Source organism: Mesoplodon bidens (assembly GCF_964165515.1).
Source record: "Mesoplodon bidens genome assembly, chromosome: 13".
Lineage (NCBI taxonomy): Eukaryota > Metazoa > Chordata > Mammalia > Artiodactyla > Ziphiidae > Mesoplodon > Mesoplodon bidens.
The window spans coordinates 8,155,553-8,169,518 of NC_138169.1; the positions used below are offsets into that span (position 1 = coordinate 8,155,553).

Sequence of the window (13,966 nt, forward strand, 5' to 3'; positions counted from 1 at the left end):
TGACATTCCTCACAGTGTTAAAAGGGCAAGGACCATGAACTATATTCTAGAGTACATAGCTCCTTTGTGGGGCCTTAGAAAGTATGAGCAAACCAAGAATGTATCCGTTTACCATTTGTCAGGCAGGCATTTGAAAGCCACACTAAAGACCCCAGTCAGATACGTTATTTCCCTCAGTTTACAGATGAGAAACTTGGGCTCCTAATAAATGTCAGCTGAGTGAGGAGGCAGAATGGATTCGGCCCATTAAACCTCTTCTCGTCTCTTATTTGTCAGGCACTAGACACATTCACAGACATTATCTCAGTTGATCCTCACTTCCACCCTGCAGGGGAGCTTTATCCTCCCCATTTTACAGTGGCAGACAGGAAGCCTTAGAGAAGGTAAGCCATGAACTTCTAAGCTCTGCCTTGGGGGAAGGCGACTTCTTCCCCTCCCAAACGTCCCAGTAATTGAACACACACTGTGGGACCAAAGCAAGATGTTTCACTACAGGGCTTCTTAGCATCACAGTGTGGGAAGGACGTGGATGCCAGCTACATGAAGCGGGAATCCATCCGCACCGTCACTTGCCCAGGTGGACCACGGGGCACGTTCCCAACACCTAGTCCCAACTCCTCAAAGACCCTATTCCCCCACCCGAAGTCAGTCTTGCCAAAGACCCTTCAGGAGTTCAAGACTTTGCACGTTCAGGAACAGATCATATTCAGAGTCCCTAGGCCACTTCACACGACTGGGGAAAAAACCACCACAACTTCCCCTGCACTTAGTTCCTCCCCCAAAGAGCGGTTGAGCCTCATCTGGAAACAGCTGGGAGTCAGCAGTTAACAGGAAACCAAACCAAAAAAAAAGCACAGAGTGTACCAGGGAGAGTTAGGCGGCTAGAACGAAGAGGCCAGGGGACAGACAGGAAGTTGAAGTTAGAAAGAGCCTAGGCCACAAACAGTCAGACAGAAGAGGAGGCCCAGCTGGCCTTCCTCTCAGCCCCAGGAGCAGAAAACCTGGAAAACAGTGGTGAAGGCTCACACCGCACTGAAAGGGAAGTTAGGCCACCTCTGGGGTTGACTCTTCTTTCCTCCCTGCCCCCCATATCTCAACCCCCCTCCTCTGAAAGCCAGCTAGTGGTCGTGCAGGACAGCTGAGGTCAGAAACTCACTTCTGTTCTCATGCTGCTTTCTGGGCCAGAGGCTACAGCCCAGACAACTGGTTCTGAGTCACTCCTCCTGTCAATCTGTACCCGGGTTCCACACTGCCAACTAAACTCTGGGGCCATCCAAACGAGCCCCACGCGGAGACACAAAGAGCATCTTCATGAGAAATAACTAGGTGGACACATACCAGGGACCTGCAGTGGCAGGACTCTGCATGGGGAATGACAGCAAAGCAGGAGAGCCAAAAGGGGCTGGAGGCCTTGAAGAACAAGGTAAGCCTCAAACCGAACTAAGGGTGCATTTTGCAACCAAGGAAGTTAAATGAGCAATGGACAGGTGCCAAAATATTTCTGAAAGAAGTGAAAGAAAAATTACCATTACTAAAATTCTTTGGTGTTATTTAATAATAAGCCTTTAGGTTATCCAAACGGAGGGCAAAGCGGGGAGACTGGTTTATTTTTCCTTTAGCAGAGCTTAGGTGAGTGCTTTCGGGCCCATGCCTCCTGCTACGCAATCAACCATTCTCTCTTTGTACGCGGAGAAGTTTATATTAAAATAAAGAGGAGGATTAAGTTCGCTTAATAAAGCACATTCCTGTCTTTCACCTCCGATTTTGTTTGAAAGGGCTCTCTCACACTGTAGCATATGCTACAATCTAGTTGCGTTTGATTCCCATGAAGTGCTCAAAATTTGAGACTGGGTAAGCAGGGCTAAACGAGGGCAGTGGGCTGCAATCTCAATGCCGTTTGGTTTAAAAAAAAAAACAAAAAAACAAAAAAACAGAACATCTTCACAGGCTCAGTGCCAGCTCAAACTGGCAAGACCAGAGAATCAGAGCACAGCCTAACCAATGTGCCACGCAAGGGGGGTTGGAGGAGAGCTCTGGGTAATGTAATGCAGCCATGTGGCAAACAAACCATCAGGGAAGCCTTCAAGAGAGGAAATGGGGGCGGGAAGAGTGGGGTGCGTTTCAGGAACATAACAAAGGAACAAGTTGACTAATCATTTATTCCAGAGGGGAAAATGCCACCCAGAGCCATGTATATCTAGTGTTTCAACTTCAGGTGAATGTGTACCTTGGATATATTTGGGGCTCCCTTCCCCTAAAAAAAAGGGGGGGGGTGAGGGTAACAGTCCTACTCTTCTTCACACTGTTTCTGGAGTCTCCAAGATAACTTTCCCTGCGCTGCCTGCAGACTAAACCTGAGACAACCCCAGCCACTCCAGTTACTACTGCAGTAACCTCCACTCTGCGGAGATCCTATCATGAGCTTTGGGAAGGGCTGGGCTGCTCTGTACTGCAGCTAGTCCACAGAAGTTCTGTTGCTGAGGCAGAAATTATCTGAAGCAAATACCTAACAAACACGCCGAGAAAGGGAGAGTGGAAGGACACGTTAACCCATGAGGACCACGCATTTCTGTGACTTAGAAAAAAGGGATCTCCGCCTAGAGCCGGAGCCACAGGTCAGGATGGTGCCTGGGATGCCTGCCCTAAACACTGACATCTCCATATAACGTTGCAGAGCCAGCCAAAGAACCCTCCAACTTGCCAGGAGGACAGCCTGCACCTCCAAGAGCTGTGGCTCCAAGTCTTCCTAGGAGGCAGCCAGGGCCCCTCCGAAGTTGGGGGAGGGCTTCCCAATAAAGGGGATGTGAGAGGACCCAGCCTCCCTCTGCTGGGGCAATAAGAAAAGTAGCTCACACTTCTGGAGCAACTAATTATGTGCCAGGCACTGGAATGAGCACTTTACCTATCTCGTTCCATCCCCACAGCAGCCCATGGAGGCAGACACTACTGTCAACCCCTCTTTATAAAGGAGGAAACAGGCTCAGAAATTTGACTCAACCATTAAATACTGGAACCAGCGACTTTAAGCCACCCTGGACAGGTGGTCCTAACCACTACTGGCAATTGCTGGAAACACACAAAGCTTTTGGGGGAAGGGTGGATAAAGTCGCGTAACACAAGGTACAGCCTGTATTTACACCTTTTTCTTACCCGAAATCGGTGACCTCGGAATTGGAGGTGAGGGCCTGCATGGGGAACGTGAAGCCGGAAGAACCCAAGCCCTGCTGACAGGGAAGAGGCCAGGACCCCTGCCCCTCTCGCTTCCACTAGGGACCCGAGACCCATAAACCCTCCCGAAGACGGAAGACCCAAAGGGAATGCCTGAAGCCAAGAGGTCCCCAGGCGGCCCAGCCCTCCACGCTTGTTTTGTCAAAGGGAGCCCCGCTCGAGAGGTGGGGCCGGCCGGGTCCTACCTGTAGGCCAGGGTCATGCACTCGAAGAGCTTGGTGAGCGAGGCGTCGATGGACAGGTGGCAGGAGCTGGTCTTGCCGAAGCTGTAGGTCTGGCACGTCTGCTTGTTGACCGTGTCGAAATCGTAGCCCTTCTTGGGCGGGTGCTCGCGGTGCGGCGACGACACCATGAAGTGGCCGCTGTGGATGATCTGCTGGCGGCGCGGAGGCTCTTCGCTGCCCGACCCGGCCTTGGGCGGCAGTGGCGCGGCGCTCGCGTGGCCCCGGGCCGGGGTGGCCGCGCCGGAGGCGGGCGGCGGAGACGGCTCATCCGTGTCCGAGTCGTCGTCGTCCTCGGGCACCTGGGGCTTGAGCAGCACCGCGCGGCCCCGGCTGCGGGGCCGGCGCTGGGAGCACATGAAGACGTCGGCGGCCATGGGGGGGCCCGGCCGGGGGCATCCCCCGGAGCCCGGGGCGACACGGGCGAGCAAAGGTGACGGGGCGCCGGCCCGGCCCGGCCCGCGCGCCGACTGTCCGCGAGCGCGCGGCGGGGCGTGAGGGGGAGGGCACGGGCCGTAAGGGCCGCCTCGGCGCCGGCCCCGGCGTGACGTCACCGGCGCGTCTCGGCCAATCGGGTGCCCGCTTCGGCCTCTTAAAGGCGCAGGGGAACCTTTCCGTGTTTGGGTGGACAAAAACTGGGGGCAGGGGTAGGCGGAGGCCACGCCTCCCGGCCCCGCCCCTCGCCACCCCCTTCCCTCCGGGGTTCTGCGGGACTTGGTAACCGGGCGGTGCCACTCTCCAGTGTCTTGGCCTAGGAGAGGCGTTGGCCGAGCGGGCCGTGCCGATCCCGCCCCACGCTCCGGGGAATCGTCCTGCGGCCTCGCCGCAGGCCGGGCGGGCGCTCCACGTGGTGGGTGGGGGTGGCGCTCCTTCCGTCTCCCAGGCCCTGCAGGGCCCGGAACTGTGGATCTTCACAGATGTTGCTGGGCGCTGTGGGTTTTGTCCCCATTTTATTGATAAAACTGAGTCGCTGAATACCAAAGGGGTTTTTCTAACGCGAAATCAAGCTTAACTGGACTTCCCTGGTGGCTCAGTGGTTAAGAACCCGCCTGCCAATGCAGGGGACACGGGTTTGAGCCCTGGTCTGGGAAGATCCCGTATGACGCGGAGCAGCCAAGCCTGCGAGCCACAACTACTGAGCCCACGTGCCACAACTACTGAAGCCTGGGCGCCTAGAGCCTGTGCTCTGCAGCAAGAAAAGCCCCTGCTCGCCGCAAGTAGAGAAAGCCCACGCTCAGCAATGAAGACCCAACGAACGCAGCCAAAAATTAATTAATTAATTTAAAAAAGAAAGAAGGATCACTAACGCTTCTCACCTCCACAAAGGTGGAACCTGCCTTTTTAGTCAACGTTACTTAAGGCACTTTCCCAGGGCATGGCAACTAGTACGTGACAGAGCCACTAAAACTCAAAATACTGTCATTATTGCTAAGATCTTAAATTTGGAGGGCGAACCAACCCCTAAACAATTCCAATTCTGAGCCACAGGTGTCTTCTCTGTCACGTGGGGAATGATTCCTATGTCTCAGAAAGTTGTGATAGTTAAAAAATGACTATAAAGTACTTACCACAGTGCCTAGCAAAGAATGAGCACTGAGTATTAAATGGACTACAGACTGAAGAAACTGAAGCAGCCAGACCAGAGGCACCTAGAAATTGCCAATACTCCACCACTTTTGACTACAGAAACAGCAATTTCATATGGTCCAACCTAAGAGTTGACATTTATAGAAAGCTGTCAAGGGGCTCAAAGCCAGCCTGGGGTGGGGGCCACGTAGGGACGGTAGGGGATGACAGGGCAGCAAGAGGGCCAGTGATGTCCCTGGGGCAGGAGCTCCCACTCTAGTCTCAGCAGGGCCTCCGGTGTCCTCTGCTGCTGCTCCTGTGCTCTGCTTTGAAGCCAGTTTCACTTCCAGATTCGGGTGGAGGCTGAGCTCCCTCCCCCACCTTCCTCCTGACAAGGGCCTCCTAAAGGGCAGCGTGTTGGGACAAATGTCTCTTACCAAAGTGGCTGCACTAACTCCTTCCCTGGATGTCTCCAAGGAGGGATAGGCCAGACGGACTGGCAGCTGGTGTGAGTTTGAGGGTCTCCCCACTTGCCCAAACCACTGCTCCCAACTCCGGCTGCAAACGTCTGAAAGTCTACCCTTTGAGTTGCCTTCCTTTATTCGAAGACTTTTCTCCTTGGTAAACGCTTAAATGCCCAGCCACATTTGATACAGCGATTCCACCTCTATGATTTTATCCTAAGGCCGTGGGTACAAGGATGGTGAATACAGCATCATTTGTAAAGAGTGGGCATTAGAAACAACGTAACGTCTAACAAGAGGGAATTCATTGAATATATTATAGTCCCCAATATAACGAAACACTGCATTTTAAATTATGCAAATGTATATTTATTGACATGGAAAGATGTCCATAATATGTTGTTGGGTGGAAAAAGAACTTTTAAAAAGTTAGCCGTGGGGATTCTCCGGCAGTCCAGTGGTTAGGACTCCGCACTTCCACCGCAGGGGGCACGGGTTGGATCCCTGGTTGGAGAACTAGGATCCTGCAAGCCACACGGCACAGCCAAAAATAAAAATAAAAAGTTATCAGTAGCTTGATATCAACTTTTTAAAATTATTTATTTATTTATTTATTTGGCTGAGCCAGGTCTTAGTTGCGGCACGCGGGATATTCGTTGTGGCACAGGAGATCTTTAGTTGTGCATGCGGGATCTAGTTCCCTGACCTGGGATCGAACCTGGGCCCCCTGCATTGGGAGTGTGGAGCCTTAGCCACTGCACCACCAGGGAAGTCCCCAATTTTTTAAAATTCATATATTTATGTGTGTATGTCAGAAGTGCATCATAATGTTAACACTGGTTATCTCTGGGGGCGGGGGGGTGACAATTTTCTAATTCCCAAAAGAGACAATTATTACTTGTATACCTTCTTTCTTTGCAGGGTGCTCTTTATTTCTCTTTGGTTTCTTAACACAAAAGGCATCTATGTGGAAGGATACATACTTTTATTTAAAAAAAATTTTTTTTAAGGCCACACTGCTCGGCATGTGGGATCTTAGTTCCCTGACCAGGGATTGAACCTGCGCCCCCTGCGGTGGAAGCGTGGAGTCTTAACCACTGGATCACCAGGGAAGTCGCAAGGATATATATTAATACTTTAAAAATATATATAAATAAATATCAATTTCCTGAGAGAAGATAAACTCTTAAAGCTGAAGTTGCAAACTGGCAACGTATATTCCGTGCACAAACATGCTTTGTTTAATCCTCACCATAAATTCCTAAAGATTGCATTAGAAGAGAAGCAAGACTTGAGGAAAAGCAGTTAAAAATTCAGTTAAAAGCAGAGGACCACCAAGAGTGAGATCTGGAGGTTGCTCCAGGCTCACAAATCAATGGCTAGAAAGAGGTCTCAAGGGCAGTTTTCTGGAAAATATAGAAGAGTTTGCAGATGACTGCCCGCCCCCCTCCTACTGAGTAGTGGGCAGCAACAGCAAGTGCCCAGGGGGACACGCAGGGCAGTGCCCCAGGGGAGCCAACAACTCCCATGAAGGACAAAGAGCTTCCACACCTGACAAACCATAAGAACAGAGAACCTCATAGTATAACCATCTTCTCCCCAAAAATCAGAAGCAGCACTCCATGGTAATCAAATCAGCAAACAGGCAAGTAAGAATTCCCAAATACAGGGAATTCCCTGACGGTCCAGTAGTTAGGACTCCGCACTTTTACTGCCGAGGAGGCAGGTTCAGTCCCTGGTCGGGGAACCAAGATCTCTCGAGCTGCACGGTGCAGGAAAAAAAAAAAAAAGTCCCCAGTACAAAGTATTACAGACCAGCAAAAGTCAGCAAACAATTAAGGAAAGCCAACACTCTGGAAGAAAGCTACCTGAGAACTAACAAGTGAAAGGATAAAGTTAACGGAACAAACAGAAGACTTTATGATAATTAATAGCCCTAGAAAGAATGTAGAAGATTCTGCACACATTAAGCAACAACCCATTATGAAAAGGAAGCAAATAGAGGTCCTGGAAAACAATGAATACAAAATTATGATTTTAAAAAAATGCCAGGTTGGGCTTCCCTGGTGGCGCAGTGGTTGAGAGTCCGCCTGCCGATGCAGGGGACACGGGTTTGTGCCCCGGTCCGAGAAGATCCCACATGCCTCAGAGCGGCTGGGCCTGTGAGCCATGGCCGCTGAGCCTGCATGTCCGGAGCCTGTGCTCCGCAACGGGAGAGGCCACAACAGTGAGAGGCCCGCGTACCGCAAAAAAACAAACAAACAAACAAACAAAAAAACGCCAGGTTGACTAGCAAAATGAATAAGTCTGGAAAACACAGTCATAAAATGAAAGATTAATCTGAGAATTTCTCCCAGAAAACTGCCAAAAGGACAAAGGCAAGTTAAGTGACGTGGAGGATTCTTCCAACAAAAGTTCCAGCACCTGCCTAATAGTTCCAGAAAGAAAGAAGAAAGTAAAAATGAGAGAAAAAAATGGAGAAAGGAAATAATTAAAGCAGCAATAAAAGAAAATTTCCCAGTGCTAAAAAAGCAAACCTTCTGTATGGGTCAGCATAGGCTGACTGTGCTCTGATAACAAACCACACCCAAATCTCAAAGGCTTAAAACCACTAAGGCGTGCTTCTGATTTAAGCTACCTGTCTATTGGCTACGTGTCCATCACAGGGTGGCAGTGCGCTCTGCTGGTCAGAGTCACTCCGAGACTCTGTTGCCCATCACTGTGGCACGGGGAGAGAGAGCTCAACGGGGTCAATTAAATGGTCTGAGCCAGAAGTGATGAGTATTCGCAACTCACCAGCCAGAACTAATCACATGGCCCCACTCAAGCACAAGGGAGGCAGGAAGCACAACCCCATCATAAGACCAGAGAACAGACAGCCAGAAATATCTGGTGAACAGCACTGATGACCGATGATGACTATACTTTTGGATTTCAAACGTTTCCCTAAATACAGTACTCTAGATGCCTCTCAAAAGCATTATGCCAAGTAGAGGAAGCCAGACCTAAAAAGCCATATATTGTTTGATTTGATTTATATGACATCTGGAAAAGGCAAAATGATAGGAACAGAAACCAGATTAGTGCCTGCCAGGAGCTGGAGGGGTGGGAACTAACTACAAAGAAGAACAAGGGAACTATTTGGGGTGATGAAAATATCTCTTGATTATGGTGGTGGTTACATGACTGTGTAAGTTTCTCAAAATCCATGGAAAGGGCTTCCCTGGTGGCGCAGTGGTTGAGAGTGCGCCTGCCGATGCAGGGGACACGGGTTCGTGCCCCGGTCTGGGAAGATCCCACATGCCGCGGAGCGGTTGGGCCCGTGAGCCATGGCCGTTGGGCCTGCGCGTCCGGAGCCTGTGCTCCGCAACGGGAGAGGCCACAACAGTGAGAGGCCCGCATACAGCAAAAAAAAAAAAAAAAAAAAAAAAAAAATCCATGGAAGTTTATACCTGAAAAGGGTGAAATTTACTTATGTAAATTATACCTCAATAAATCTTGGAGGATACAGGTTAAATTGCCTTTTCATGTGTAGTCCATGTCTGAAAGAATTACTGGAGGTTGTTCTCCAGCAAAACAAAAATTCAAGTAAGAGAAAGATATGGGACACAAGAAACAGCTCAGAGCAAAAAAAATAAAGTAAAACTTAAAACTGAATTTTTTAAATTATGATTTTTAAAGATTTTTAAAAATAAAATAAAGTTTAAAAATTTAAATCATGTTAGATGGCTTATTAAAAAACTCCCTGCAGGGCCTCCCTGGTGGCGCAGTGGTTGAGAGTCCGCCTGCCGATGCAGGGGATACGGGTTCGTGCCCCGGTCTGGGAGGATCCCATATGCCGCGGAGCGGCTGGGCCCGTGAGCCATGGCCGCTGGGCCTGCGCATCCGGAGCCTGTGCTCCGCAACGGGAGAGGCCACAACAGTGAGAGGCCCGCATACCGCAAAAAGAAAAAAAAAAAAAATGTTAACAAAAAAACTCCCTGCAGGGCTTCCCTGGTGGTGCAGTGGTTGAGAGTCTGCCTGCCGATGCAGGGGATGCGGGTTCGTGCCCCAGTCCGGGAAGGTCCCACATGCCGCGGAGCGGCTGGGCCCGTGAGCCATGGCCACTGAGTCTGCGCGTCCAGAGCCTGTGCTCCGCAACGGGAGAGGCCACAACAGTGAGAGGCCCGCGTACTGCAAAAAAAAAAAAAAAAAAAAAATCATGGGACTTCCCTGGTGGTCCAGTGGATAAGACTCTGCGCTCCCAATGCAGGGGACACGGGTTTGATCCCTGATCAGGGAACTAAGATGCCACATGCCGCATGCCACACGACGTGGACAAAAAAAAAATCATGACACTTCATATAAATGTGAGGGTGTTAGGATTTTCTTGAACTATCAGAAGATCTGACGACACTGGGCTCTTACTATTTCCACATGGTAGAAGCTGGAACTAAGGAGGGACAATCCCCTTTAGACACAGCATAGCTCTCCAGTTTCCCACAGTCCCCACCACTCCCTGTCATCCCAGTGAGTTCTGCTGTTTACATTACCTGCCTGGTTCCTGTAGGCATTTGAGTTTGAAATCTCTGCTAAACCTTATTATTAGCTCTGTGCCCTTCAGTGGAAAAAAGTCAAGTGGAAACCTTTCCTGCTGTGTCTGTGGGAGAGAGAAGACAGCCACAGGAGAAGGTGAAGGTTACAGAAGAAAGAGGGCACTAGGGATCAGACCGAAGGCGAGGAAATGAAGAAGGTGAGACAGCTCTGGGGACAAAGCTTTCACAATCTGGGAATAATTAATACCCACTTCTCTGGGTTATCGTGAGGATTGAGTGAGTTAACATATGTATATGTAAAGAGCTTCAAGAGTGCCTGGCACATAGTAGGTGGTGCTATGTTGGCTATTATTATTTTTGTCTTGTTTTGTTGGGGTATAATTTACATAAATTTCTCTCTCTTTTTGGTACAGTTCCACAAATTTTGACAAACACATACCGTCATGTAATCAGCACCACAATCAAGATGTGGAATAAAAATAATAATAATAATAATAATGATGGGACTTCCTTGGCACAAGTTCGATCCCTCATCAGGGAACTAAGATCCTGAATGCCATGTGGTGTGACCAAAAAAAAAAAAGTGGACTAGTTCCCAACACCGTCTCACACACACATTCCGTCTCACCCCTTTGCAGTCAACCCCTCTCCCCACCCCAGCCCCCGGCAGCCACTGCTCTGCTTCTTGTTCTTATTGTTTTGCCCTTTCCAGAACGTCATATAAATGGAATCATTCAGTAAGCAGCCTTGAGTCTGGTTTCTTTCACTTAGCATAACGCATCTGAGATGCTTCCCTGTTGCCAAGGGTGTCTGTAGTTCATTCCTTTTTGTTGCGGAGTTTATCTTATGACTGTATCACAAGTTGTTTATCCACTCACCAGTGGAAGGCCAATTTAGTTGTTTCCAGTTTTTGGTGATTATGAAAACAGGCTTTTGCACATTTTAATTTCTCTTAGGTAAGTACCTCGGAGTGGGATGGCCAGGTTGTAGGGTAAGTTTAGGCTTAACTTTATAAGGATCTGCCAAATGATTTTCCAGATGGCTGTACCATTTTACCATCCCACCAGCAGTGGAGGAGAGTTCTCATTGTCCTGCATCGTCACCAGCACTTGGTATTCTGGTCTTTTCAGCTATTCTGGTGGGAGTATAATGGTATCTTGCTGTGGTTTTGATTTGCATTTCCCTAATAATTAATGATGTTCAGCATCTTTCATGTGCTCATTTGCCTTCGTATATTTTCTTTTTTTAAATTTTATTTTATTTACGTTTGGCTGCGTTGGGTCTTCGTTGCAGCACGCGGGCTTTCTCTAGTTGCAGTGAGCGGGGGCCGCTCTTCCTTGCAGTGCACATGCTTCTCATCACAGTGGCTTCTCTTGATGTGGAGCACAGGCTCTAGGCGCACGGGCTTCAGTAGTTGTGGCTCGCAGGCTTTAGAACTCAGGCTCAGTAGTTGTGGTGCACGGGCTTAGTTGCTCTGTGGCATGTGGGATCTTCCTGGACCAGGGATTGAACCCACGTCCCCTGCACTGGCAGGCGGATTCTTAACCACTGCACCACCAGGGAAGTCCCTGTATATTTTCTGTGATGAAATGTCTATGCAAATGTTTTGCTAGTTTTTTTGGTGTGGGGGTGGGAGATGGGGGTTTGCTTTTTCATTACTGAGTTTTGAGAGTCCTTTATATATTCTAGATGCAAGTCCTTTATCAGATAAGTGTTTTGCAAAGATTATCTGCCAGTCCGTGTTTTTTTTTCATTCTCTTAACAGTGTCTTTAGCAGAGCATAAGTTTTAAATTTTGATGAAATCCAATTTATCAATTCTTTCTTTTATAGTTAGTCCTTTGATGTCATGTCTAAAAAAGCTTTGCCTAACCCAAGGTCACAAAGATCCTCTCATGTGTTGTCCTCTAGAATTTTTGGAGTGACATTTTGGTCTATGAGCCATTTGGAGTGAATCTTGCAATAAGATATAAGGACTGGGCTGAGGGGCATTCCTTTTGCACACGCGTGTCCAACTATTCCAGTGTCCGTTGTTGAATATTTGTAATGATTTCTTTTTTCTTCTTTTCTTTCTTTCTTTTTTTTGTTTTCTTTTTATGGCTGTGCAGCATGTGGGATCTTAGTTCCCCGACCAGGGATGGAACCCGTGCCCCTGCAGTGGAAGCGTGGAGCGCTAACCACTGGACAGCCAGGGAATTCCTCGCAATGATTATTAACACTATCAGGATTCCTGTTCTGGGGGCAACAAGGGAGCATTCTGACCCCACACATCCCTCAAACCTATCAGCTGGGGCCTGCCGCCGTTCTCTGCCGGCAGAATAATTGGTCTCAGGTCACTTTACCTCCTCTCTTTCTTCCTGAAATCTCTTACATAAAACAAACTATGAAAGGGCAGGGGGGGCCTAGCGGTCTGGCAACGTCCCTTTGAAAATAAACAAGTGCAGAAACTGAAAGGCAGCGGCCATCTCTGGGGACTACTTGGAGAAACAGTTTGGGGCTGGTGCATCCGCTGCGCGTGGCTCTCTGACCCCCGCCGGGCGCAGGTCGGATATAGCAAAGCCAAACAGGATCCCCACTGCTTCAGATGAAACCTCTGCGAGGGAGACCCCCGTGCCTTTGCAGGGAGAGGCCAGACTGGTGGGGAGCGACAAGAGTTCCACGGCTCAACAGCTCTGGACAGTTTGCACAGCCATCCTCACACCGCTAAGGAAAATTCAGGCACGGGAGTGAGAGGCGGGGTGAAGAAATAGATGCCTGCGGGGTTGGGATTTTTTCTTTTTTGAGCTTTATTGAGGTGTAATTTACATCCCATAAACTTCACCAATTTTAAGTATACAATTCAATGAGCTTTAATAAGTTGATACAGTTGTGCAATTATTCTCACAATTCAGTTGCCCCAAATCATTCCCTCCTGTCTTGTGCTCCCAGCCCCAAACAACTCGGCCTCTACCTTCTGTTTCCATAGTTTTGCTTTTTCTAGAAATTTCGTATAAATGGGATCTAACAGTCTGTGGTCACAGCGGGATTCCAAGCCAGAATCTAATGAGGAAGCCAGAGGGCCAGGACGGCAGGGACTCCTGCGCCGAGGGCTTTTCCTACCTGCTGTGTCACCTCACAGGCACCATGGTCTCTAACCTCAGTCTTCACATCTGCACGATGAGGCTAATTGGTCCCCCTCTCATGTTGAAGCCGGGGTGAAATGAGGTCCGATATCTTGCATATTCATAATACTCAATGGAGACTGGAAACAGGCCAAACGCCCATCAGCAGGAGTGTCCTGACTCCAATGACGTGCAACAATATGGATGAATCTCACAAACACCTTGTTGAGTGAAAGAAGCCAGACACAAAAGAGCACATTCTGTACGATTCCATGAATAGAAAGTTCAGGAAATGTTAAAGTTTAGAAAACGTCTGTGAAGAGAGACGTCGGGGTAGTGATTACCCTTCAAGGGGTAGTGACTAGAAGGGATAGGAGGGGGCATCCAGGGGGTTAGTAATATTGTTTCTTGATCCAGGTGCTGGTTTTGCAGGTGTACTCAGTGAAAATTCATTGAGCTATGCCCTTTCATATCAACAAAAAATTCAGGAAAGTCTTGCATGGTGCCTGGCACATAGTAGGTAATTATTATTGTTATTATTATCATTAATATCATTATTATTATCATATTCTTTCAGCCACACAGTGTTTCAACAGGAAACTGTGGTCAAGTGCAGGGGTTGGCAGACTTTTTCTGCAAAGGGCCAGGTGGTAAATAGTTTCGACTCTGCAAGCCAGTCTCTGTAGTAACTACTCAGTTCTGCTGTTGTATCATGAAAGCAGTCAGGGACAATGTGTAAGTGAATGAGCATGGCTGTGTGACAATAAAACTTTATTTACAAAAACAGCTGGCAGGCCGGATCTGCTGACCCCGGTCTAGTGGAAGACAGGCTGGGTTCCAAAGCCTTCTTCAC

General features: G+C 48.8%; 1 protein-coding gene across 2 annotated transcripts in view; it reads right to left on the bottom strand.

Annotated features, from left to right (window-relative positions):
• MLXIP (MLX interacting protein) overlaps positions 1-3,907 on the bottom strand; it is a 61,413-nt gene extending 57,506 nt beyond the window's left edge. For both annotated transcript variants that reach the window (XM_081251967.1, XM_081251966.1), the window contains exon 1: positions 3,414-3,907. In XM_081251967.1, the coding sequence (XP_081108093.1) occupies positions 3,414-3,826 (413 nt within the window). In that variant the 5' untranslated portion in view covers positions 3,827-3,907. The remainder of the gene's footprint in view (positions 1-3,413) is intronic.
• Positions 3,908-13,966: the final 10,059 nt, after the last annotated feature.